The sequence below is a fragment of the Rhinopithecus roxellana genome, chromosome 19, assembly GCF_007565055.1.
Source record: "Rhinopithecus roxellana isolate Shanxi Qingling chromosome 19, ASM756505v1, whole genome shotgun sequence".
NCBI lineage: Eukaryota > Metazoa > Chordata > Mammalia > Primates > Cercopithecidae > Rhinopithecus > Rhinopithecus roxellana.
This window is the reverse complement of record NC_044567.1, coordinates 27,433,647-27,456,727: the sequence shown is the minus strand read 5'-3', so window position 1 is coordinate 27,456,727 and position 23,081 is coordinate 27,433,647. Positions and strand designations below refer to the sequence as shown.

The 23,081-nt window shown below is 45.0% G+C and overlaps 1 protein-coding gene across 1 annotated transcript in view; it reads left to right on the top strand.

Moving 5' to 3' along the window:
* The first annotated feature begins 2,175 nt into the window (after nucleotides 1-2,175).
* SCPEP1 (serine carboxypeptidase 1) overlaps nucleotides 2,176-23,081 on the top strand; it is a 29,728-nt gene continuing 8,822 nt past the window's right edge. Inside the window, exons 1-9 of the mRNA XM_010380646.2 lie at nucleotides 2,176-2,306; nucleotides 5,162-5,310; nucleotides 10,471-10,560; nucleotides 12,456-12,611; nucleotides 12,977-13,051; nucleotides 16,129-16,201; nucleotides 19,991-20,028; nucleotides 20,513-20,641; nucleotides 21,964-22,057. Coding sequence (XP_010378948.1) covers nucleotides 2,231-2,306; nucleotides 5,162-5,310; nucleotides 10,471-10,560; nucleotides 12,456-12,611; nucleotides 12,977-13,051; nucleotides 16,129-16,201; nucleotides 19,991-20,028; nucleotides 20,513-20,641; nucleotides 21,964-22,057 — 880 coding nt within the window. The 5' untranslated portion in view covers nucleotides 2,176-2,230. The remainder of the gene's footprint in view (nucleotides 2,307-5,161; nucleotides 5,311-10,470; nucleotides 10,561-12,455; nucleotides 12,612-12,976; nucleotides 13,052-16,128; nucleotides 16,202-19,990; nucleotides 20,029-20,512; nucleotides 20,642-21,963; nucleotides 22,058-23,081) is intronic.

Below are 23,081 nucleotides of genomic sequence, written 5' to 3'. Positions count from 1 at the left end.
GTTTTTGTTTGTTTTGTTCCTGTGATTATAAACCGTAATGAAAAAAGAAAATGTTACTGTAATACTTGCTTTATCATGTATTATCCATGTAGGCAACCTTCTTTCTATCCTATCCATCAATCCATCTTATATTCTGGATACCTTTTTTTTTTTTAAGAGACATGGTCCCGCTATTTTGTCCAGGCTGGTCTCAAACTTCTAGGCTCAATCAATCATCCCACCTTGGTCTTCCAAAGAGCTGGGATTACAGGCATGGGTCACTGCGCCAGCATCTGGATACATTTCAGAGAAAATTGTATACATTGGTAGGCCTCCCCCTAAACACTTCAATATGAATATCATCAACTAGAGGTGACATTTTATTTATATTTTTTCCTTTTGAAGTCATATTAGCATATTATAAGATGCACAATTTTTTTGTGCGTGCGTGAGATGGGGTCTTACTCTGTCACCCAGGCTGGAGTGCAGTGGCACCAACTCGGCTCACTGCAACCTCCACCTCCTGGGTTCAAGCGATTTTCATGCCTCAGCCTCCTGAGTAGCTGAAACCACAGGCAAGTGCCACCACGCCCAGCTAATTTTTGTATTTTTGTGGAAACGGGGTTTCGCTATGTTGCCCAGGCTGGTCTCAAACTTCCGACCTCAAGTAATCTGCCCGCCTCAGCCTCCCAAAGTGCTGGGATTATAGGTGTGAGCCACCGCGCCTTGGCTGTAGTGTTATTTTTGTGGCAAAAAATTGAAACCCTAAAATTCTAACTGCAGTGGGGCGGTAAGTGTATTTCAAGCCCTGTGATACAGACCAACTTGGAAGCTTCAGACAGGAAAAGCTTAGGATAGTGTTTGCTACATAGTTATTTATTTTTAACTAAGCATGTAACTTTTATGTATCTTCCAAATGGCATGGAACACCGCTCACTGCAGCCTGGAACTCTTAGGCTCAAGTGATCCTCCCACCTCACTCAGCCTTCTGAGTAGCTCGGATAGCAGGCGCGTGTCACCACACCAGCTAATTTTTGTTATTTTTTGTAGAGAGGGGGGTCTCAATATGTTGCCCAGCCATTATGGATTTTATGCATTCGGGAGCATCCCGTGCTTAAAGCATGACAGAACCCTGCGTCATATTTTTCTCTGCCGCAGCTTTCAGCGCAGGGGCACCTCACCGGCTGGGCGGGGTCAGGGCTCTGTCCAGACAACGGCTGCAGAGTAAAAAGCACTTCTATTTATGGCAGGGCAAGGGCGAGGGGAGGGAGAAAGGAGCAGGAAAAGAGAAGTGGCCACATTTTTGTTTTTTGCTTTGTTACATGTACTTTTGAAACAGTATTTAGAAGTAGCCTCTCCTACAGCCCCTGCTGTAGCTTGTCTCCTAGCTCTGTGAGGTGAGTTATTCAGTACCCTCTAACATAAAAATGACCTTCAGACGGACAGACAGACAGACACACACACACACACACACACACACACACACACACACACACACACACAGAGGAAAACATATCTATCATTCACTTTTTCTTCCTTTCCCGTCCCGAGACCCTCGATTCTCTCTTTAAAATGACTGTTGTGAAGATAATGTAACAATACAAAGTAATGCTAATGACAAATTATCAAAAAAGAAAAAACCGAAATAAAAATCTTTATTAGTGTTTTAAAAATGATGTAAAAGACTATGGGAAAACAAATGCCAACAATATTTATGTCTAACTTTTTTGTTCATATTTCCAAAATGTTTATAACATAATTTTAAAGGAAAAATAATTTTAAAAATACGTATCTGAAAATGAAACCCCGCTGTTTGCAACGACCAGCTGGCTTAATCTGACTTTTCGCAGATGTAGCAGTGTTGGAAAACATCAGTCCTTTTGCTGAGGGAAGGAAGAGATGGGAGGGGTAGAAAGGGCGGTGGTTATTGCCTTCAGTATTTCGATCCGGTCACACAACCTAAATCCAACATCTGCATCAAATGTCTCCTTTCCGAAATACTCTCCCTAAAATGACAGAGAACCTGGCCAGGTGGACAGAACGGCCCCTGCGCATTTACAGGTGTCCTGGTGGGCTTGCCGGGAAGAGGGCGTGCGGGTCTCAGGAAGCGGCAGCGTCCGCCCAGGCCCCTCCCCCGGCCCATTCAGGCCCCGCCCCCGACCCACGCGGCCCGGCCCCGCCCCGTCCGCCTCCGTCACGTGATGGGGCGCCGGGTCCAGCCTGTTGCTGATGCTGCCGTGCGGTACTCGTCATGGAGCTGGCACTGCGGCGCTCTCCAGTCCCAGGGTGGTTGCTGCTGCTTCCGCTGCTGCTGGGCCTGAGCGCAGGTAGGTTCAAGCAAGAGGCGAACCAGCTGCCGTGCTTCTTTTTTCCCCAGGCGTGAGAGTTTGTTAGTGGGGTTGTGCTTTTGAAAACACATCTCTTTTCCCCGGTTCTTACCTTGTGTAATTACATTGCTTTTAAATCTCACTCTTTTTTTTTTTTCCTTAACAAATTCAAAGTGCTTTTTCTATCCTTTTCTGGCTCTGGGTGGTCTGAGTGCTTCCGTTCTCTCCTACGCCTAGATAGAAGCTGTGTGCAGAAATGTATAATTTGAGGAAACTGCTCGTCAATGAGGTTTCCCTGATTCAAAGGCCGCGATTGGCTGCTAAATGAGGATATAAGGTCTTTCTAGTTTGAGCTGAAATCTGCGGTCAAAAGTACCCTTAAATCCTACCACGAATGGGACGTTTCATTGAGATAAGGCCCTTTCTTCTCTTGATCAAAACAAACAAGATAACATCTTCCCCCACAGCGATCTTTTTTGGCAAAAAACAGATTTGTGTTTAATAAAATAGGATGACTTGCAAATTGATTTTCACTCTTCATTCAGCAAAACCTCTCCTAGTCTGAAGCAAGAACTGAGAACTGGAACTGGCCACAAGTTTGCCTTGTGACCTTAGGCAAGTTGTTGAACAGTTTTGTTTTCCCTTTTGTAAAATGGGGATCATCTGGCCCTTTGGCCAGTGTGTCTGGGAGATTTTGTAAAATTAGTTGCTCTGCCAGTTTTACCAGTAGTCACTGCCAGGCAACGGAGAAGTGCCTGGGGTTAGGTCAAAAGGGACCTGTGCCTTATCTGTCATTCTCAAGGGAGCCCAGCCTTATCTGTTACTGTCAAGGACAAGATAATCGTGTGTTACTTGTATACAGAACCTTATAGCTAAGTCTGTAATGTTTTAGCCATCTGTTTCGCTCCTTAGGACACTTTCTGGTTTTCTTAATCTCCATTCTTGTTTTGTTTTGAGTCAGGGCCTCACTATGTTCCAGGCTGGTCTGGAACTGCCTGACTCAAGTGATCTTTCTACCTCAGCATCCCAAGTAGCCAGGACTACAGACACAGGCCACCACCCTGGCTCTTTCTTATTACAAGACGTGGTCTCATTGTCTTCCTCCCTACTCCTGTCTCTTGGCTGTTTGGACCAGTGCTTTTTTACTTACCAATGAGCTTTGAAATTTGAGAAGGGAGGAAGTAGAAGGCAGAAAACTCCAGTCACCCAGGGGATCCCTCCCGTCATCTTTTAACATCAGCCTCCCTACATTTTTTTTTTCCCCAGAGTGGTTTTTGAGAAACAAACAAAAAAAAAGATACTATAACTTGGAAATTGTTACGTTAGCAAAAAGTGACAAAATGTTTTTAGCCTACTTTTTTCTAATACATATTTTGTGGATGCTAGAAAAGTAAGGAAAATTGGAGTAGGGGGATTATAGGATACGTATATTTAAACACACATACACAGATATATATCGTTCTGTTTAAAAAAATCATCTACATGAGTTAGGAAAATTGCCCTTTTTCATATTTGTTGTAGCTCTTTCTTTGCTGTTTGCCTTTTTATTTTTGATGTACAGAAATTTTGTTGTGTAGAAATATAACAAGTTTCTGTTCTCACCTCCATCGATATTTCTTTTGTACAGTCTCCAGGGTTTGCTTAGATTCTTCATCCAGACATCAGAAATATATTTAACTATATTTTTGTATTATTTTTAGTGTTTAAATTTTAAAATTTAATTACTTGATCCACATGGAACTTACTTTGTTCATAGTATTGAGAGAACCTAAATTTCTCTTTTTTTCTCCAAAAAAGGTAATTGTTGCTCCATTACTGTATATTGAATATTCTCAGCTCCCCTATTTTGTGATGCTTCTTTACTCATGTTTTTGTTTGCTTGGTTGGTTGGTTTTTTGTTTTTTTGAGATAGGGTCTCCCTCTGTCGCCTAGGCTGGGGGGTGCACTGGTGTGATCACAGCTCACTGCAGCCTCAACCTACTGGGCTCAAGCGATTCTCCTACCTCTGTCTCCTGAGGAGCTGGGACCACAGGCGTGTACCACGACGCCCAGCTAATTTTTGTATTTTTTGTAGAGATGGGGTGTTGCTATGTTGCTTAGACTGGTTTCGAACTCCTGCGTGCAAGCTCTCAGCCTGTCTTGGCCTTCCAAAGTGTTGGGATTACAGGAGTGAGCCACCAAGACTGGCGTCTTACTCATGTATTAAATACGATATAAAAACCAGTATATTGCATTCTGAGATTTTTACTTTTTTATTCAAAATATAAATCTCTCTTGTTTTTATAGAATTATAAACGTATTTCCTGTAATCCCAGCACTTTGGGAGGCCTAGGCGGGCAGATCACCTGAGGTCGGGAGTGCGAGACCAGCCTGACCAATGTGGAGAAACCCCGTTCCTACTAAAAATATAAAATTAGCCAGGCATGGTGGCACATGCCTGTAATCCCAGCTACTCAGAAGGCTGAGGCAGGAGAATCGCTCGAACCCAGAAGGCAGAGGTTGCGGTGAGCTGAGATCGCGCCATTGCATTCCAGCCTGGGCAACAAGAGCGAGACTCTGTCTCAACAAAAAACAAAAGAAAAAAAAGTGTTTCATATTTATTGTTAAAAATCCAACCATTACAGAAAGGTGTAGAGGAAAAAGTGAAGCCCCTGGCCTCTTATGCCACTATTAAGTTTGGTTTCTCTTTTCATAGCTGAGATTTTTTTCATTATTCCTGCAATGTATTGGGGTGGATAAATTACCAAACTGTAAAACAAATCATCTCTAGCCTAGCATGGCTGTCTCTGCCAGGCTTGGAATTTACCTGTACATTAGGCACTTTTCTGGAAGGTGAAATTGAGCTTCTGTTTCAGGAGCTGTCGTTGACTGGCCCACAGAGGAGGGCAAGGAAGTATGGGATTACGTGACTGTCCGCAAGGATGCCTACATGTTCTGGTGGCTGTATTATGCCACCAACTCCTGCAAGAACTTCTCAGAACTGCCCCTGGTCATGTGGCTTCAGGTAAAGTAGTTTCCCAACCTGGCCTGAGGTCAAGGCCAAGTCTTCCCTATGTGGCTCTTTGCATGCTTTTCGGGCTCATGTCTCAGCAATGAAGGGCTAATTTGGTCCAGCAGTGTGTCCTGGGAGTTCGGCATGCTTCTGAGGCAGGCTGAGGCAATGGTATAGCCAAGGAGACTAAATCAGAGGGCGAGGGGGTTCTAGCCTTTTGTCAGAGTCTCTTTATATTTCCAGACAGTTGCAAGAAGGCTCACTGAAAACTCCTGATGATACATTTGATAACATAGTGGAAGAAAGTGTTTTGAGGCCGGGCACAGTGGCTCATGCCTGTAATCCTAGCACTTTGGGAGGCTGAGGCAGGTGGATCATATGAGGCCAGGAGTTCGAGACCAGGCTGGCTAACATAGTGAAACCCTGTCTCTACTAAAAATATTTAATACAAAAATTATCCAGGCATGGTAGCACATACCTATAATCCCAGCTACTCAGGTGGTTGAGGCATGAGAATTGCTTGGACCCGAGAGGCGGAGGTAGCAGTGAGCTGAGATTGTGCCACTGTGCTCCAGCCTGGGCAACAGAGAAAGACCCTATCTCAAAAGCAAAAAAAAAAAAAAAAAAAAGCAAGTTTTATGGAGTTTTATGGAAGGTTCCAAAGCAAAGACCTGAGGTAGCCTGACCCTGCCTTCCTCTCCCCACAATCCTTTCCTGGACCCTAACTTCTTACCCCAAGAAAAGCTGATCTTTTGAAGGGACTGCTACCAGCCTTCTGCACCTTCACGTGACTGTTGCACCCTCCCCCTTTCCCTCAGTGTGTTTGCATTTTAACCTTGAGCTCTGATTGTAGGATGGAAGGCAGGGAGCTGGTTGAAAGATTTTTAGGGACAGGCAGAGGCTCTTTTCTGGCATTTTTGAAATGCATCCAGAGATGGCCCACCCCCACCTGGAAGACCACTCACCAGGGAGAAATTAAGGAACATGGTCTTGCCTCTGGAAAGTGTGAGCATGGCACAGCTGGAGCTCTGGGCCCCTCATCAGTAAATAGGGACCTTGGTGCTCACCTCCATAGGATGCTACTGGGACATCTTCCAACAATGCTGGTATTTATAGGCAGCCTCCCACCGCCTGGGTTTTGCCTCCCAGGATGGTCATTGCAGACTTTCTGGTGAGATAGGGTGAAAATGAGCAGTTTTCAGGGAGGGGCCTTTCTCTTTTGGAGTTATCACTTGTGCCACCTCTGAGGGATAGAGCTGAGGCTCAGCCCCAGGTGCAGATATGATAATGCTGCAGAAGAAGAACCCTTGTGTGTCAGCCCAGGGAGCCCTGTTCACCTCCGGTGGCTGGACACAAAGGTGTGGCACAGTTGGCAGGGAGAGCCAGGCCGTGGACAAGCTCAGGCCTGCCATCAGAGGCCCTGGGTTTTCAGTGCCTACCTGCCACTTAGAGCCATGGCAAGATACTTCCTTCTCTGGGCCTTGGCTGTCTAATCTGGGGGATTTTGGTGGTTTTTCATACTTTTTGTTCATCAGCAGAACTTTTTTTTTTTACCCTCAAATGAAAGCTTACAAAGGGGAGACAAAGCAGACAACAGCACAAGTGCTGAGGCTGGGGCTTCTCCTTTGTCCCAGGGATACTTTCTGAGCTGTTAGGAAAACAGTTTGAAACAAACACTGAATTTCAGAAGTTGCAAGCTATCCTTTTGGTTGATGGCAGAGTGGGATTGTTAAATTAGTTAACATTTTAAAATTAGGACATTTGCTTCCTCTTTCCAAAAATCACAACATACAGTAATTTAGGGCCTGAACTCACTGTCCCCAAAGCTGTGTGTTGGTGGCCCCTTTTCCTAGAGGGTGGGAGCTGCTGGAGGAAGGTGCCCCTCTGCCACCCTCTGATTTGCTTTGCTCCACAGCTTCTGCTGGGCTCCTGGAGGCCATTGGGTTTGCAACATTTAGTTGACCTTTGAGCTGAGAGGCTATTTTTTCTTTTTTTTTTTTTTTTCTTTGAGACACAGTCTCCCTCTGTCAGCCAGACTGGAGTGCAGTGTCACGATCTCAGCTCACTGCAACCTCCACCTCCTGGGCTCAAGCAGTTCTCCTGCCTCAGCCTTCCAAGTAGCTGGGATTACAGGTGTGTGCCACCACACCCGGCTAATGTTTTTTTTTGTAGTTTTAGTAGAGAGGGTTTCACCATGTTGACCAGGCTTGTCTCGAACTCCTGACTTCAGGTAATCTGCCCACCTTGGCCTCCCAAAGTGCTGGGATTACAGGCGTGAGCCACTGCACCCGACGAGCTGAGATGCTATTTGAAGTTTATCAACCGAAGAGAATAAATTGCTCTTCTCCACTTACCCAGAGGCCCAAGAGAGAAGAAAAAAGATTAAGCTTACAGAAGAAATAACTAATTTAGATGAAAAGAAGATCTGTTTTAGCAGCCTGCTGAGGACATGTGTGCTGACTTCTCTGGGGGGAATCTTTGAGAATTGAAGTCATGTCTTCTGAGTGTGTTAGCAAACTATGTTAGGGATACTTTCAAGTCTTTGAAGCATTTCACTTGGTCCACTGACACATTGACTGTGTCTCAGAGTTTCTGGTTAGCCCTGGGCCATGCTAGCATCCTATCCCAAAGTTCTGGACAAAAAACGGGTTTTACAACAGGATATATTCATGTAGAACAGAGGCTTCCTCCAGCCAGCATCTCATTGCCTTTTGAGGAGAGGGGGATAAGGAGAGAGGAGAGGGAGAGGTCATCTGCTGTCTCCATGGCTTACCAGAAGCAGAGGAGAACTGAGATTTCTCCCACAGAGCCCCAACCCTTAGGATTTCCAGCTTTTCCCTTTTGCTTTGATCCTACCTCATCCTAATTAAGTTCATGAGGAAAAAGGAACCCAGCTTTCATTGGAGGGTAGATCTCTGGCTTTAGTTTATTGCATATTGCATTATGAATATTTTTCAATGTTGCCACATCGTTTTTCATAGTTCATGATTCTAAGTGGCAGTGTAGCATTCCATGCTGTAGATGTGCTGTGGTTGCCTAACCTGTTCCCCTACTGGGGGACATTGGAGTTGCACCCTTACTTCTGTTGTTATTTTGAATAGGACTGCGGTTAACATCGTTATCTGCTTTGTGAACTTTTTACTGCTGTGTTAGAAAATATTAAGGTACAAAGGGCATATGATCGGGGGATTTATAGCCTTCCAATTTTATCAGAGTTAGGTTGGTTCAGGTTCAAAACATTAATGTTGTAAAGTCTTTCCTTTTGGGGCCCTCTTGCTGTTGCTAGTTGCCCTTTAGCCCTGACTCTATCTTGTCTTTTTTTTTTTTTTTTTTAAGATTTCCCTACACAAATTGCCCTGGCTTCTGTTTTGCCCAAGCTATTCCCTTTCATCTTTTTTTTTTTTCCTTTTTTGAGATAAGGTCTCGCTGTGTCACCCAGGCTGGAGTGCAGTGGTGCAATCTCGGCTCACTGCAACCTCCACTTATTGGGCTCAAGTGATTCTCGTGCCTCAGCCCCCCGAGTAGCTGGGACTATAGGCGCCTGCCACCACACCTGGCTAATTTTCTATTTTTAGTAGAGACAAGGTTTCGTGTGTTGACCAGGCAGGACTCGAACTCCTCTCGAACTCCTGACTTCAAGTGATCTGCCTGCTTTGGCTTCCCAAAGTGCTGGGATTACAGGCATGAGCCACCGTGCCTGGCCCCTATTTCGTCTTTTCGTATCTCCCTTTCCTACTCATCCTGCTAGTGCACAGAGAGGCCACATCCTTTTATTCTAGGTCCTCAGCCCTTTCCCTTGCCTTAGCTGACAGGGCCCTCCTCATAGACTCCCCACCTCAATTGGCCCCTGGATTTGTCCAGAAAAAGCACTGACCATCTTTTCCCCTGACCACCTCCCAAAGGGCCTCCTCTTGTCTCAATTAGAAAGCCCACCCAGGCCGGGCGCGGTGGCTCATGCCTGTAATCCCAGCACTTTGGGAGGCCGAGGCGGGCGGATCACGAGGTCAGGAGATCAAGACCGTCCTGGCTAACATGGTGAAACCCCGTCTCTACTAAAAATACAAAAAATTAGTCAGGCATGGTGGCAGGCGTCTGTAGTCCCAGCTACTCGGGAGGCTGAGGCAGGAGAATGGCATGAACCTGGGAGGCGGAGCTTGCAGTGAGCCGAGATTGCACCACTGCACTCCAGCCTGGGCGACTGAGTGAGACTCCGTCTCAAAAGAAAAAAAAGAAAGCCCACCCAATCTGTCCTATTTGCCTCTTAGTTTCTTTTCTGTCTGAAGCCCTCAGAGCCCACAGAACTGCCCCCAGCACCGAGCTGTGGTTCAGAATCCTGCCTTTCCCACTCCCATGGACGCTCATAGTATCAAACTCTCCCTGCCCTGGGGCTTTAGAATCTGCTGCATTATATCCAGAGAATCTGCATGATCAAACTGCTTCTAAGTCTGGGTCCTTTATTAATCCACAGGGATTCTGAAGAGTCTCCCATCTCCTGGGGAGGGGGTGATGGAGGAAGAGTCAGAAGGCCCAGTGTCTAGTCCTGGTAGAGCTCCTTCAGGTCAGCAAGGCCTGCGGCAGGCCACGGCTCCAGCTCAGAAAATCAGGAGGCAGCTTGGTGTGATGGCTGACACCTGTAATCCCAGCACTTTGGGAGGCTGAGGTGGGAGGATTGCTTGAGCCCAGGAGTTCGAGACCCGCCTGGGTAACATGGTGAAACCTCACCTCTACAAAAAACACAAAAATTAGTCGGGCTGGGTGTGTTGGTGTGTGCCTATAGTTCCAGCGACTTGAGGGGACTGAGGCGGGAGGATCACTTGAACCCCAGAGGTAGAAGCTGCAGTGAACTGAGATTGCACCACTGCACTCCAGCCTGGGTAACAAAGTTAGACCATGTCTTAAAAGAAAAGAAAAGGAAAGAAAAAATCAGGAGTCAAGAACATTCCACTGAGGACCTCTTAGCTCAGCTCTGCTCCTTTCAAAGAGAAAAGCCTCAGCAGTTACTAGGGAAGCTTTGCTCATGTGGAAGTCCCTGGTTCACCAGAGAAATTGTGTCTTTTATGCAAATTGACCCAGCCATCACTAACTCATAAACCGTCTATAGCAAATGTGGTCATTCATTGTAAAGACTAAGATTTGACTAAAATTTTTGTTTGTTTCTTCTCTCTTCCACAGGGCGGTCCAGGCGGTTCCAGCACTGGATTTGGAAACTTTGAGGAAATTGGGCCCCTTGACGGTGATCTCAAACCCCGGAAAACCACCTGGGTACAGTGAGGACGGTCCTGAGCTAAACCTTGCCCCGAGGCCTCTCAGAGGCCCTGCCCAGCTCTTGGAGGGGCCACAGATGTAGCAATCCCTCGCTATTCCTTTCCTCGTCCTGTGAATACTGAGGCCATGGGCACTTGTCTGCAGGCCTCCTCTCTGGCCCAGCTTCTCCCATTTTTCAGGACAACTTATCTTGTCCCAGTCTGCCTCGCTTTCTCCAAGACAACCCCTCTCTCCAGCTGCCTTCAAAAACTTACTACAGCAGACACCTGGGACCCTGCGTTACCCATGCTGGCCATCTCTGCAGTCTCAGACACCAGGGTTGCACCCTCCAGCCACAGCCCCCAGTCCTTTTCTGTCTCCTCTCCTCCTACTTGTATCTTGACTTCCTCTTTGGATGTCTCTCTTGCTCTCCTGCTCACACCTCCCCCTCATTCTTAGCATCTCTTCCTTCCCTCAGCCCTCTGTGGTCAACTCCCGTATCCTTCTCCCTTTACAGCCTTAGGTCACTCCCACTGTCCACCTGCTTAGCCCTGACACCCAGGCTGCCCATGATCAGAACTCCACACCCGCCCTAGGACTGCTACACAGCATGGGCCCCACTCAGGGCTTGTGGCTATTCCTCTCTGTGTTCCAGCTCTCCTGGCTGTACCTATTGCTATGAATGTTCTCCACTTTCCTCAGTGCTCCTCCTCCAGCCTCCCTCTCACATTGTGAGCTGAGCTTTCTGGTCTTTCTTTCTTTTTTGAGATGGAGTCTCCCTCTGTCACCAAGGCTGGAGTGCAGTGACACAATCTCGGCTCACTGCAACCTCTGCCTCCTGGGTTCAAGCAATTCTGCTGCCTCAGCCTCCCAAGTAGCTAGGACTACAGGCGTGTGCCACCACACCCGGTTAATTTTTGTATTTTTAGTAGAGACGGGGTTTCACCATGTTGGTCAGCTGGTCTCGAACTCTTGACCTCGTGGTCTGCCCGCCTCAGCCTCCCAAAGTGCTGGGATTACAGGCTTGAGCCACCACGCCCGGCCACTTTCTTGCCTTTCTTAAGGGTTTCCCACTCTTGCCTCACGGTCTTTGTACATGCTGTCCTCCTGGCCTGGGCCTTTCCTGTACTTGGTTCCAACAGAAATCTCACTTCCAGGAGTGGTTGTAGAGTCATCCCCTACCTTCACCCCCCATCCCAACTTGTCTCCAAGCCTTCTGGAACTAAAAGGGCCATATGAGTGAGGACCATGGTCCCAGTCCTGATGCTGCCACTGCCTGTCCAATTTTGTGACCTTAGACACATTCTGGTCTCTTTCTGGGCTTTAATTTCCTCATCAGCAAGGCACATGGCTGGACTGTGTCATTTTTCAGGATCTTTTATATGTAAATTTTATAACTCTCGACCTTTTTGGAAAAGGTATTAGAATAAATTCTGTTCTTGCAGTGTACAGAGAAGCCAGGCCAATGTGGAAATTGGATGCATTTCCAAGAAAACTGATGTGTGTCCAGACTTTGAGTGTCCTCTGGCTCCTTCGAGTTAGTGCATAGACTGTCTCTGCATGCCTCTTTCTGCACTAGTTTGTTACATTTAGCACATTGTATTGTGTGAAAAGCAACAGTCCAGATTACTTGATTCCTGTTTATCTTTCCTTCTTGCCTCTCCCTTTTTTTGGGGGGGGAGTTGGGGGGGGCTTTCTTTGTTTTGTTTTTTTGTTTGTTTTGTTTTTTTCCCTTATTTATTCCCTATGCTCCTGTCCTTTATTTTTAAAAATCTCTTTTGGCAACAGGGATATCATCACCACACTGGTATCCTCACATATGTGGGTTTTGCTGAGCTAGTAGAAAATGATCCAAAGATAATTGGTGACCAAACAACTGATTGCAACATTTCGTTTTCCTCTGTGGCAAATAGCTCCAGGCCGCCAGTCTCCTATTTGTGGATAATCCCGTAGGCACTGGGTTTAGTTACGTGAATGGTAGTGGTACCTATGCCAAGGACCTAGCTATGGTGGCTTCAGACATGATGGTTCTCCTGAAGACCTTCTTTGATTGCCACAAAGAATTCCAGGTAAGCAAAGACTCAGGAACAGCTAAGTAAAGGGTTGGCAATAGCAACTCTACATCCATCAGCATAAACCTGAACTGCCTCCAGAGTTTAATGCCTAGCTGATTTCTGAGAAAACCTTTTTATTTCCAAGATTGGGTTGTGGATTTTTGTTTCTGTCATCTTTAAAGTTGACATTTAACTTGAAAGAATGACCCTGGAGTGGGCATTCTAGTCAGATACAATAATCAGATTGGAGTGATGGGGGAGGAAGACAAAGCAGATTTGTTTTGTCTGGCCATTACGTGCAATAGAAATTTGAAATTAATTTGCATGACTCAAAAAGCAATCAAGTTTGTTAATTCTGTGTAAATTCCTTTTCTTACTAGACAGTTCCATTCTACATTTTCTCAGAGTCCTATGGAGGAAAAATGGCAGCTGGCATTGGTCTAGAGCTTTATAAGGTAATGGAAAATAACTTTGTTGTTATGATTTTGGACAGAAAATTATGTTACTTTTATATACACACGTGATATTAAATACACTTTGAATAGGGCCATGTACATGCAGAGTAACATTAAATCTGTAGTAATAACCATGAAAAGTTTTTAAAAGAAGAGTGAAGATTGCCCTACTAGATCTGGAACAAGATATAAAGCTTGAGTGAGTAAAAGAATGTGGCCGGGCGCGGTGGCTCAAGCCTGTAATCCCAGCACTTTGGGAGGCCGAGATGGGCGGATCACGAGGTCAGGAGATCGAGATCATCCTGGCTAACACGGTGAAACCCCGTCTCTACTAAAAAAAAATACAAAAAACTAGCCGGGCGTGGTGACGGGCGCCTGTAGTCCCAGCTACTCGGGAGGCTGAGGCAGGAGAATAGCGGGAACCCGGGAGGTGGAGCTTGCAGTGAGCTGAGATCTGGCCACAGCACTCCAGCCTGGGCGACAGAGCGAGACTCTGTCTCAAAAAAAAAAAAAAAAAAAAAAAAGAATGTGGTACTGACATAGCAACAAGACAAATAGATTAATTGCAACAGGATACAGAATCCAGAAACACACACACATATATATGTATGTGTATCATATATTTGTATTATATGTATATGATCACATATAAATATAAGATAACATTTCAAATCATTGAGGCATGGATAGAATGTCAATAAATGTTATGGAGACAAATGTCTATCACTTTGGAAAATAGAAAACTTGTATTCTTGCCTTGTATAAAATATTAATTCTGGATAGATTAAAATCTGAACTTAAAAATAAAAATTAGGACAGAATGCAGTGGCGCATGCCTATAATCCCAGCACTTTGGGAAGCCCAGGCAGGAGAACCACTTGTGACCAGGAGTTCCAGACCAGCCTGGGCAACGTAGTGAGATCCTGTTTCTAAAAAAAAAAAAAAAAAAAAAAATCAACTGGGCACAGTGGCTCCTGGCTGTAATCCCAGCTACTTGGGAGGATGAGGTCAGAGGATCGCTTGAGTTCAAGAATTTGAAGCTAAAGTGACCTGTGATCATGGTACTGCGCTCCAGCCTGGGTGACAGAACAAGACCATGTCTCAGGAAAAAAAAAAACAACACAAAAAAAAACAACAATGTCCTAGTAGAAAAATGGGCAAAGACAAATGTGGACAAGCAATTTATAAAAGAAATATAACAGCCTTTAGACATATGAAAAATCTTCAACTTTTATTAGTAAGCCAAGTCCATGAGATTTGTAAATATTTAAAAGACTGATAACACCCAGTTCTGGTAAGAAGTCAGGGAAATAAGTGCTCTCGTGCACTTTTGACGGGAATACAAATTAATTTAAACTTAAAAGGACAGTTTGACAATGTCTGTCAGTTTTTTAAATGTATGTGTCATTTGATCCAATAATTTTATCCTATGGGAATACTTATAAATACGTGTATGTCAATGAATGTTTATTATGCCATTGTTTATAATGTTCATAAACTGAAAACAAGTGGTTGGCTGTCAGTAAAGGATTGCTTAAATAAAGTAGGTACATCTTTCCAAGATGAAATGCTTTGCAGCCAGTGTAAAGAATGGATCCAGGCAGGCGCGGTGGCTCATGCCTGTAATCCTGCTCATGCCTGTAATCCCAGCACTTTGGGAGGCCCAGGTGGGTGGATCGCTCGAGGTCAGGAGTTGGAGACCAGCCAAGCCAACATGATGAAACCCCATCTCTACTAAAAAATACAAAAATTACCCGGGCGTGGTAGTGCATGCCTGTAATCCCAGCTACTAGGGAGGCTGAGGCAGGAGAACTGCTTGAACCCAGGGGGCAGAGGTTGCAAGTGAGCTGAGACTGCACCACTGCACTCTAGTCTGGGTGACAGAGCGAGACTCTTTCTCAAAAAAAAAAAAAGGGTAGATCTCAGCACTTTGGGAGGCTGAGGTGGGAGGATTGCTTGAGATCAGGAGTTAGAGACCAACCTGGACAACAGAGTGAGACCCCTGTCTCTACAAGAAAGAAAAAAGAAAGAATACAGAGAGCTGTATGTACTGAGTATGGGAAGTTGTCCTTTGGGTGTTTAATTGTGGAACAATATGAGATAAACTTGTTTGTAAGTCAAAAACACTTCCATATGTGGAGATAGATTTGCACGCTGTGATGGCAAACAAAAGGGTAAAAGGATACATGACACACTTAACTGCAGTCAGTTGGTGAGTGTGAGGGCACAAATGAGGAAAAATAAAAGACTTTCACATTTTCTTCTGTCTCCTATGTTTGAGTATCAGTGAACTTAAATAAGGGATTTTTTAAAGATTTACTAATTAAAAAAAACTTACAGAAGCAGCATATGTACTTTACAGAATATTAGAAACTACAGCAAGCATAAATTAAAAATGAAAACTTCACCTTCCCACTTGATGGAGATCACTATAGTTAGCACCTGGGTATATAGCTTTCTAAATATTCTTGTGCACATTTATATAGAATTGTTTAGCTGAATGAAATCATATTATACATACTGGTTTCAGCCTGCTTTCCTCCATCAGTAGTTCTCAGCTTTCTATTTCTGTAAATTTTCATCTCAAATATTCAGACTTTTTTTTTTTTTTTTTTTTTTTTTTTGAGACAGGATCTTGCTCTATTACCCAGACTGGAGGCTGGAGTACAGTGGCATGATCATGGCTTACCACAGCCTCTGCCTCCTGGGCTCAAGCGATCCTCCTGCCTCAGCCTTCTGAGTAACCTGGGACTAAAGGCGAGCACCACCGTGCCTGGCTAATTTTTGTATTTTTTGTAGAGATGGGGTTTTGCCATGTTGCCCATGCTAGCCTCGACCTCCTGGGGTCAAGTGATCCTCTAACCTCAGCATCCTGAGTATCTGGGACTATAAAGGGCATACCACCATGCCCCGCTAATTTTTTAACTTTTTGTAGAGATGGGGTCTCACTATGTTGCCTAGGTTGGTCTTGAACTCCTAGGCTCAAGCGATCCTCCTGCCTCAGCTTCCCAAACTGTTGGGATTACTGCGTGAGCCACTGCACCTGGCCTGAGGGCATTTCTTGTTTCCTCTTTCAGGCCGTTCAGCAAGGGACCATCAAGTGCAACTTTGCCGGGGTTGCCTTGGGCGATTCCTGGATCTCCCCTGTTGGTAAGTCTGGCATTTTCAGGCATTTCTTCACTCCCCTTTGCCCATCCTTTCCTGGGACTTTGGACTGTGTTGTCCAGATCAAAGAGCTAAGCAGCAGAACGTTCTGGGCTCTTAGAGAAAGTGTTTGCTGCATCCAAGAAATATAGGGACAGAGTACCTACCAGGGACCACTAAGGGCTGAACTGAGTTTTCTTCATTTAATTATCACAACAAAAGGATCAAATTTTACAATTGGAGGCATTCTGAAGACTCAAAGAGGTCATGAAATATGCTCTCTGCAACATAGGATGAGTGGCCTAGTCAGGATTCAAATCCGGGTCTGTGCGGCTCAGTACAAAGGCAAATCTGTTTTGTCATCCTGCCCCCTCTACTTCCCTGATGCTGACATAAGCGTTTGGGGTTACGCATATTGATGGCAAGACAAGGTTATCGTCTGGTCTTGCAACTCAGAGGTGTGCAGTTTCGTAATTGAGCATCCGTGTTGCGAGCATAAATAAGAGTTGTTTATGTTGCAGACACCCAGGGTGTGGTTCCAGACATCTGAAACAATCATCCTGGTGGCGTTCACTCTAACACAGGATTTCTCAGCACTGTTGACATTGTGGGTCATATAGTTCTTTTTGTGGGAGGCTGTCCTGTGCATTGTAGGATATTACCAGCAGCATCCTTGGCCTCTACTCAAGAGATGCTAGTAGCACCACCCCAGTGTGACAACCAGAAATGTCTCCCCGGGGAACAAAACCATCCCTGATTGAGAACCATTGTTCTAACCTAAGAAAACGTGATTTTCCCCAGGCAAAACCAAACTACGGAGTTAGAAATCAGAAGAGAGGCTGCTTAGGGGCAAGGGTAGGAAATAAGCATGAAAGGGACATGAAGGAACTATATCTTGATTGCAGGGGGTGGTTACACGGGCATATGCATTCATCAAAACTCTTCTGAAGGTACACTTGTGATTTGTGATTATGGCTCGGTTTTTTAAAAATAATCATTTATAAAAGGTAATATTTCCCCCTAAAAGGTAGGGATTCGCTTGTTACAGAGCCATGTTCCCAATAACCATTACAGCTTGGAATGGTTATTTCTTGCCCTCATGTTTGCCATCTGCAGGGTAGGACTGAAGTAGCATAAAACTGAGTCAGCATGAAGACGAGGGCTGCTATTTGTTTATCTGTTTTTCCTTCCTGGATAGATCTCGTAGGACATCATAAAACTGCAAAAGCCTAGGTCAGAAGCATGAGAGTTTCTTGTCAGATACTGCTCTTTTGTTCAAGTTGATGGAGACAAAGTCTCCATCGGGTCTTGGCAACCCAGAGGTGTGCTGTTTCATAACTGAGCATCCTCATTGGGAATACAGATAAGAGTTGTTTATGACTCAAAATTACGATGCTGGCCTTCTCACTTCCTCATGGGGTCTTCTCAGTTTCACAGTAGCACTAAGTGCTTTGCATGTGCTAACTTCATGTAATCCTCACAACAATTCCATGGGATGGATGCTATTGTCATCCTAATTTTGTAAATGATGAAACCGAGACTCAAGAGAGGTTAAGCAACTTTCTTAGAGTCACCCAGCTAAATGGTAAAACTGGGATTCAAATCCAGGCAGCAGGTACTGGAATCCAAGCAACCTAACCACCTTGCTACACTGTCTCTCCAAGATCAGTAAACTTTGCTTCCTGGCTTTGCAAGTGTTTTTCCTCTGGTTTGGAATCTACCTTTTCCTCCTTGCCGTGACCCACTTTACCTTATGAATCTGTTTGTCTGGATTGTAATCCATCCCTCCAGATCCACTTTAAGTATTACCCCTCTATACCAGAAACATTGGTTTTTGAGGGAGAAGTATTGTTAATTTCCATGAACAACTGTTAATTCCTTGCTAAGTAGTAGATACTGTGCTAGGTGCTAGGCAAAGACACATAGATATGCTCCTGATCTTCAAGAAGGTCTTGATCTGCACTGTCACTATGCCCGTGTGACCATGTCAGTATGGTAACCACTTGCCACATGTGACTATATAAATTTAATTATAATTTTTAAATACAAGTTCAGTTTTTCAGTGGCACTGTCCACACCCAAGTGCTCCATAGACACATGTGGCTATTGGCTAGCATTTTGGACTGCACAGATATGGAACACTTCCATTACTGCAGAAAGTTCTATTGAACAATGCAGGCCTACTTCAAAGGTTGGTAAACAAGGGCCCATGAGTCAAGTCTGCCCTGCCGCCTGCTCTGGTAAATCAGTTTTTTGTTTGTTTGTTTGTTTGTTTTGAGACAGAGTTTTGCTCTTGTTGCCCAGGTTGGAGTGTAATGGTGCGATCTCAGCTCACTGCAACCTCCACCTCCCAGGTTTAAGCGATTCTCCTGTCTCAGACTCTTGAGTAGCTGGGATTACAGGTTCCCGCCACTACGCCTGGCTAATGTTTTCGGTATTTTTAGTAGAGATGGGGTTTCACCATGTTGGCCAGGCTGGTCTCCAACTCCTGACCTCAGGTGATCTGCCTGCCTCGGCCTCCCAAAGTGCTGGGATTACAGGCGTGAGCCACCGCACCCGGCCGGTAAAAGTTCATTTACTGTCTGTGGCTGTTTGGAGACTGTAAGAACACAGTTGAGTAGTTGCAACCAAGATAGGCTGGCCTACAGGGCCAAAATTATTTACTATCTGTCCTTTTACAGAGAGTTTACCAATCTCTGGCCCAGATCAAACAGGAAGTGGGATGCATTGGAGAACTGCAACCAAACCTGTTTCAAGAAACTAAGGCACAAGTTTGAAGGTTAAGCCCAGGAAGTGATTAACAGCTAGGCCATGGAAGTCCTGGTGTACCTGCATTTCTCACAGTGTACTCTAAAAGAATACCAGTCCAGGCCAGCCGTGGTGGTTCACACCTGTTATCCCAGCACTTTGGGAGACCAAAGCGGGCAGATTGCTTGAACCCAAAAGTTCGAGACCAGACTGGGCAACATGGATTTAGTTCCTGCTAAACTAAGACTACTTGAAACCTACTTTGAGACACTTTGCCTTAAGGAGCCATTGAATACTTTTAAGCTAAGGAGAGACATACTCAAATGTGCTTTGTAAGTTGAGGTCCTTGATTCTTTGTTGGCATGTCTTTCAATAGCACTTGTCTTACCTAGTGATACAGTATTTAATAGTTGTGAGCTTGTCTAAACCAAGGTCAACTACTGTTCTCTTTGAGGACAGGCATTATGTTACTCACAGTTTTATCTTAAACTTTTGCTGCCTCCAGACCCTTAGTAAATTCTCAATATGTTTGTGGGATGGGAATGAGCCAATTGGCAATATAGCCACTTGCGTTGTTGCAAACTCATTAGTCATCTTCCTTATTTAGCTCCTTGGCAGAAGCTAATATCTCCAAACTGGAGGAGCAAATAAGATGCAGAGCAGAAATGTGAGGGTGGAGAAATATTTTAAGCTATCAAAAGGCCTAGAGGTCCACAGATAAGAGCCTCCACCTGTATACCTACAGCCTGCCTGTGGGGATGCTGTCACCAGCAATGACTCACTTGCTGGGCCAGTATCAGGCCAAATTAATGTGCCATTAGTCTTAAGAGTCGACAGACAGGCCCCACACCCTCATCCCACCTTCTAGCCACTGTGTCATCAGCCCGCTTCCTGCATGGGTACAGGTGATTTGAGGAGCCTTCCAATCCAAAGCTACCGGGTTTCTTGCTTCTGTCTCTTTCTTCGTTGGAGAGAAGACAGTTAGGTTTGTCTTTGGAAAGACAGAGGTATGATATACTTGATTTGTACATATGTGGTTTCCTTTAGATTCGGTGCTCTCCTGGGGACCTTACCTGTACAGCATGGTAAGTAGATATACATCTGCGCCCTGTGGGTAAACAACCCAGCCGATCTCTTCCGGCTGTGATCCCAGGAAAAGAGATGCTGGATGAGTTTGCCTATGTAGATGACACTGCTCTTTAGGGACTACTCATCCATATAGAGTTGGAGACCCAAAGCAAGAGCTCGCCTCCGGGACAAATTGAAAGAAAATCGGCACACATCACTTTTTTCCAGATATAAGAAACACATTTTTCCAATTCCCTAAATTTTTATTACAAAAATTTTCAAATATGCAGAAACGTTGAAAGATGTGAATACCTTGTTAGGTTCAGTTGACAATTTGCTGTATTTCCTCCAATAGACATGTGGCTTGTAACAATACACTTTGATATGTGAGCTTCTGTTCTCCTTCCTTCCCCTCTTTCTCCTACCCCTCCCTAACTGCAGCAGCACCAGATTGATGTTCCCAGGTAAAGTGGGTCTTTTTGCTCTTGGTTTGCATTCCAGTCTCTTCTCGAAGACAAAGGTCTGGCAGAGGTGTCCGAGATTGCAGAGCAAGTCCTGAAGGCCGTAAATAAGGGGCTCTACAGAGAGGCTACAGAGCTGTGGGGGAAAGCAGAAATGATCATTGAACAGGTAAAAAGGGGACAAACTCAGAGGCCAGCCTGCTTGGCTTTTTCTGGTGGGTACAGGGTATGTTGTTGGTGTTGTCAAACTTGGGGTCTATCCTGAGCCTCCCCACATATCTGCAAATGATTGCTTGCTAGCTAATACATCTCTTGGGTCTGAGCAGTGATGTAGTGGCTCGTTACAGAGTCAGAAAGCCACCCAGGCCTGCAAGACTTACTTGTCCTTGACTAAATGTATGGATTCTATTAAAAAAAAAAAAAAAAAAGACTGTCTTGCAGAGGTAAGTGTGTGGAGACAACACATTCCCTTATTAGGACCCTTGCCAAGCAACATTCTGACTCCAGAGAACCAGAAGGAAAGAATGCGCTGGCTAAGGACTGGGAGTGTAGGTCCCTCTGCAGCTCTGTTCTCCTTATAAATTAACACCTAGGGCCTTGGTTTTTTTCCCTGCGGGGCCTGATCACTGCTCATATGAGATGCTTACCACTCCAGGGAGAGTGGGCTGACACAGCTGGTTTCTGAAACTTCAGAGCTGCATTTCTTTCTTTCTTTCTTTTCTTTTTTCTTTTTTCTTTTTTTTTTTTTTTGAGACAGAGTCTTGCTCTGTCACCCAGGCTGGAGTGCAATGGCACAGTCTCGCCTCACTGCAACCTCTGCCTCCTGGGCTCAAGCGATTCTCCTGCCTCAGCCTCCCAAGTTGCTGAGATAACAGGCATGCGCCACTGCACCCAGCTAATTTTTGTATTTTTAATAGAGACAGGGTTTCACCATGTTGCCCAGGCTGGTCTTGAACTCCTGACCTCAGGTGATCCACCCACCTCAACCTCCCAAAGTGCTGGGATTACAGGCAAGAGCCACTCCGCCCGGCCTCTTTCTTTCCTTCTTTTTTTTTTTTTTTTTGAGACCAAGTCTGGTTCTGTCATCTAATCTATACTGCAGTGCAGTGGCCCGATCTTGGCTCACTGCAACCTCTGCCTCCTGGGTTCAAGTGATTCTCATGCCTCAGCCTGCAGAGTAGTTGGGACTACAGCTGAGCCCCACCACGCCCGGCTGATTTTTGTGTTTTCAGTAGAGAGGGGTTTCACCATGTTGACCAGGCTGGTCTCGAACTCCTGGGCTCAAGTGATCCACCCACCTCAGCCTCCCAAAGTGCTGGGATTACAAGTGTGAGCCACCGGGCCCAGCCAAAGCTGTATTTCTTTCTGATCCAAGCAAATTTACAAAATTAAAGCTGTCCTTGGATAAGATAAAGAGCCATGTGCCTTTCTGTTTGGCAGCTTTGATGATAGGAAAGCAAAACAAACAGCCAAATAAACTTTATATTTCAGAACACAGACGGGGTGAACTTCTATAACATCTTAACTAAAAGCACTCCCACGTCTACAGTGGAGTCGAGTCTAGAATTCACACAGAGCCACCTAGGTGAGTGAACCTTGAAGTTATTAGTCCCTGCCTCAGCCTCCATGCAAAAAGAAACCTGTTTATAAAAAAAACTTTATTAACATATAATTTGCATGCCATAAAATTAACTCATTGTAAGTGGTTTTCAGTATATTCCCAGAGTTGTGCAGTCATTGCTACAATCCAGTTTTGGAGCATTTCCATCACCCCAAAGAGATCCCACGTGTCTGCTTGCAGACAGTTCTCAGTCCCACTCCCAGCCCCAGGCCACCACTCATCTGCCTTCTGTCTCTCTAGATTTGCCTCTTCTGAACATTTTATATAAATACAATCACACAATAGTCTTTTGCACTGGCTTCTGTCACATAACATGATGTTTTTAAAGTTTAGAAACTAGCTTCCATACACCAAATTACAACATAAATTCAAGGCTGAATCTAGTCGTCTTTCAGCCAACCAAGAAGTGTATAAAGGCTGCAGGATACCCTAGGTTCCACTTCCTAGGTGATTCTCTTTGGTCATTCTGGAGAATCCCAATGGCCCCCAAGTCTATAGAGTGTACAGTCAATACTATTGGGTTGGTGCAAAAGTAACCGTGGTTTTTGACAAGTTTCAAAAACTGTTAACTGTACAACCAATGAAGCATTATTTTCCTTCCCACCCAGCTCCCTACCAACCCCTTATTTTGAACCAATTTTGACAAATCTATTTTTTCCTTTTTTTTTTTTTTTTTTTTTTTTAAGAGATAGGGTTTCACTCTGTTGCCCAGGCTGGAGTGCCATTGAAATTTAGAAATGTTGCCATTACTTTTAATGGCAAAAACTGCAGTTACTTTTGCACCAACCTAATACTAAAGCCTCTCCACTTTCAATGTGTTTCTGACTTTCTTCCTCCCACTGGGGGTGAATCAAGGTGACGCTTTCCCTTTTCCAGCTGAATCTAAAACTCTCCCTCTCACTGTGCAGTATCCCCAGCGGCTTGGTAAAGATGTCCTCATGGCCAGGTGCAGTGGCTCACACCTGTAATCCCAGCACTTTGGGAGGCT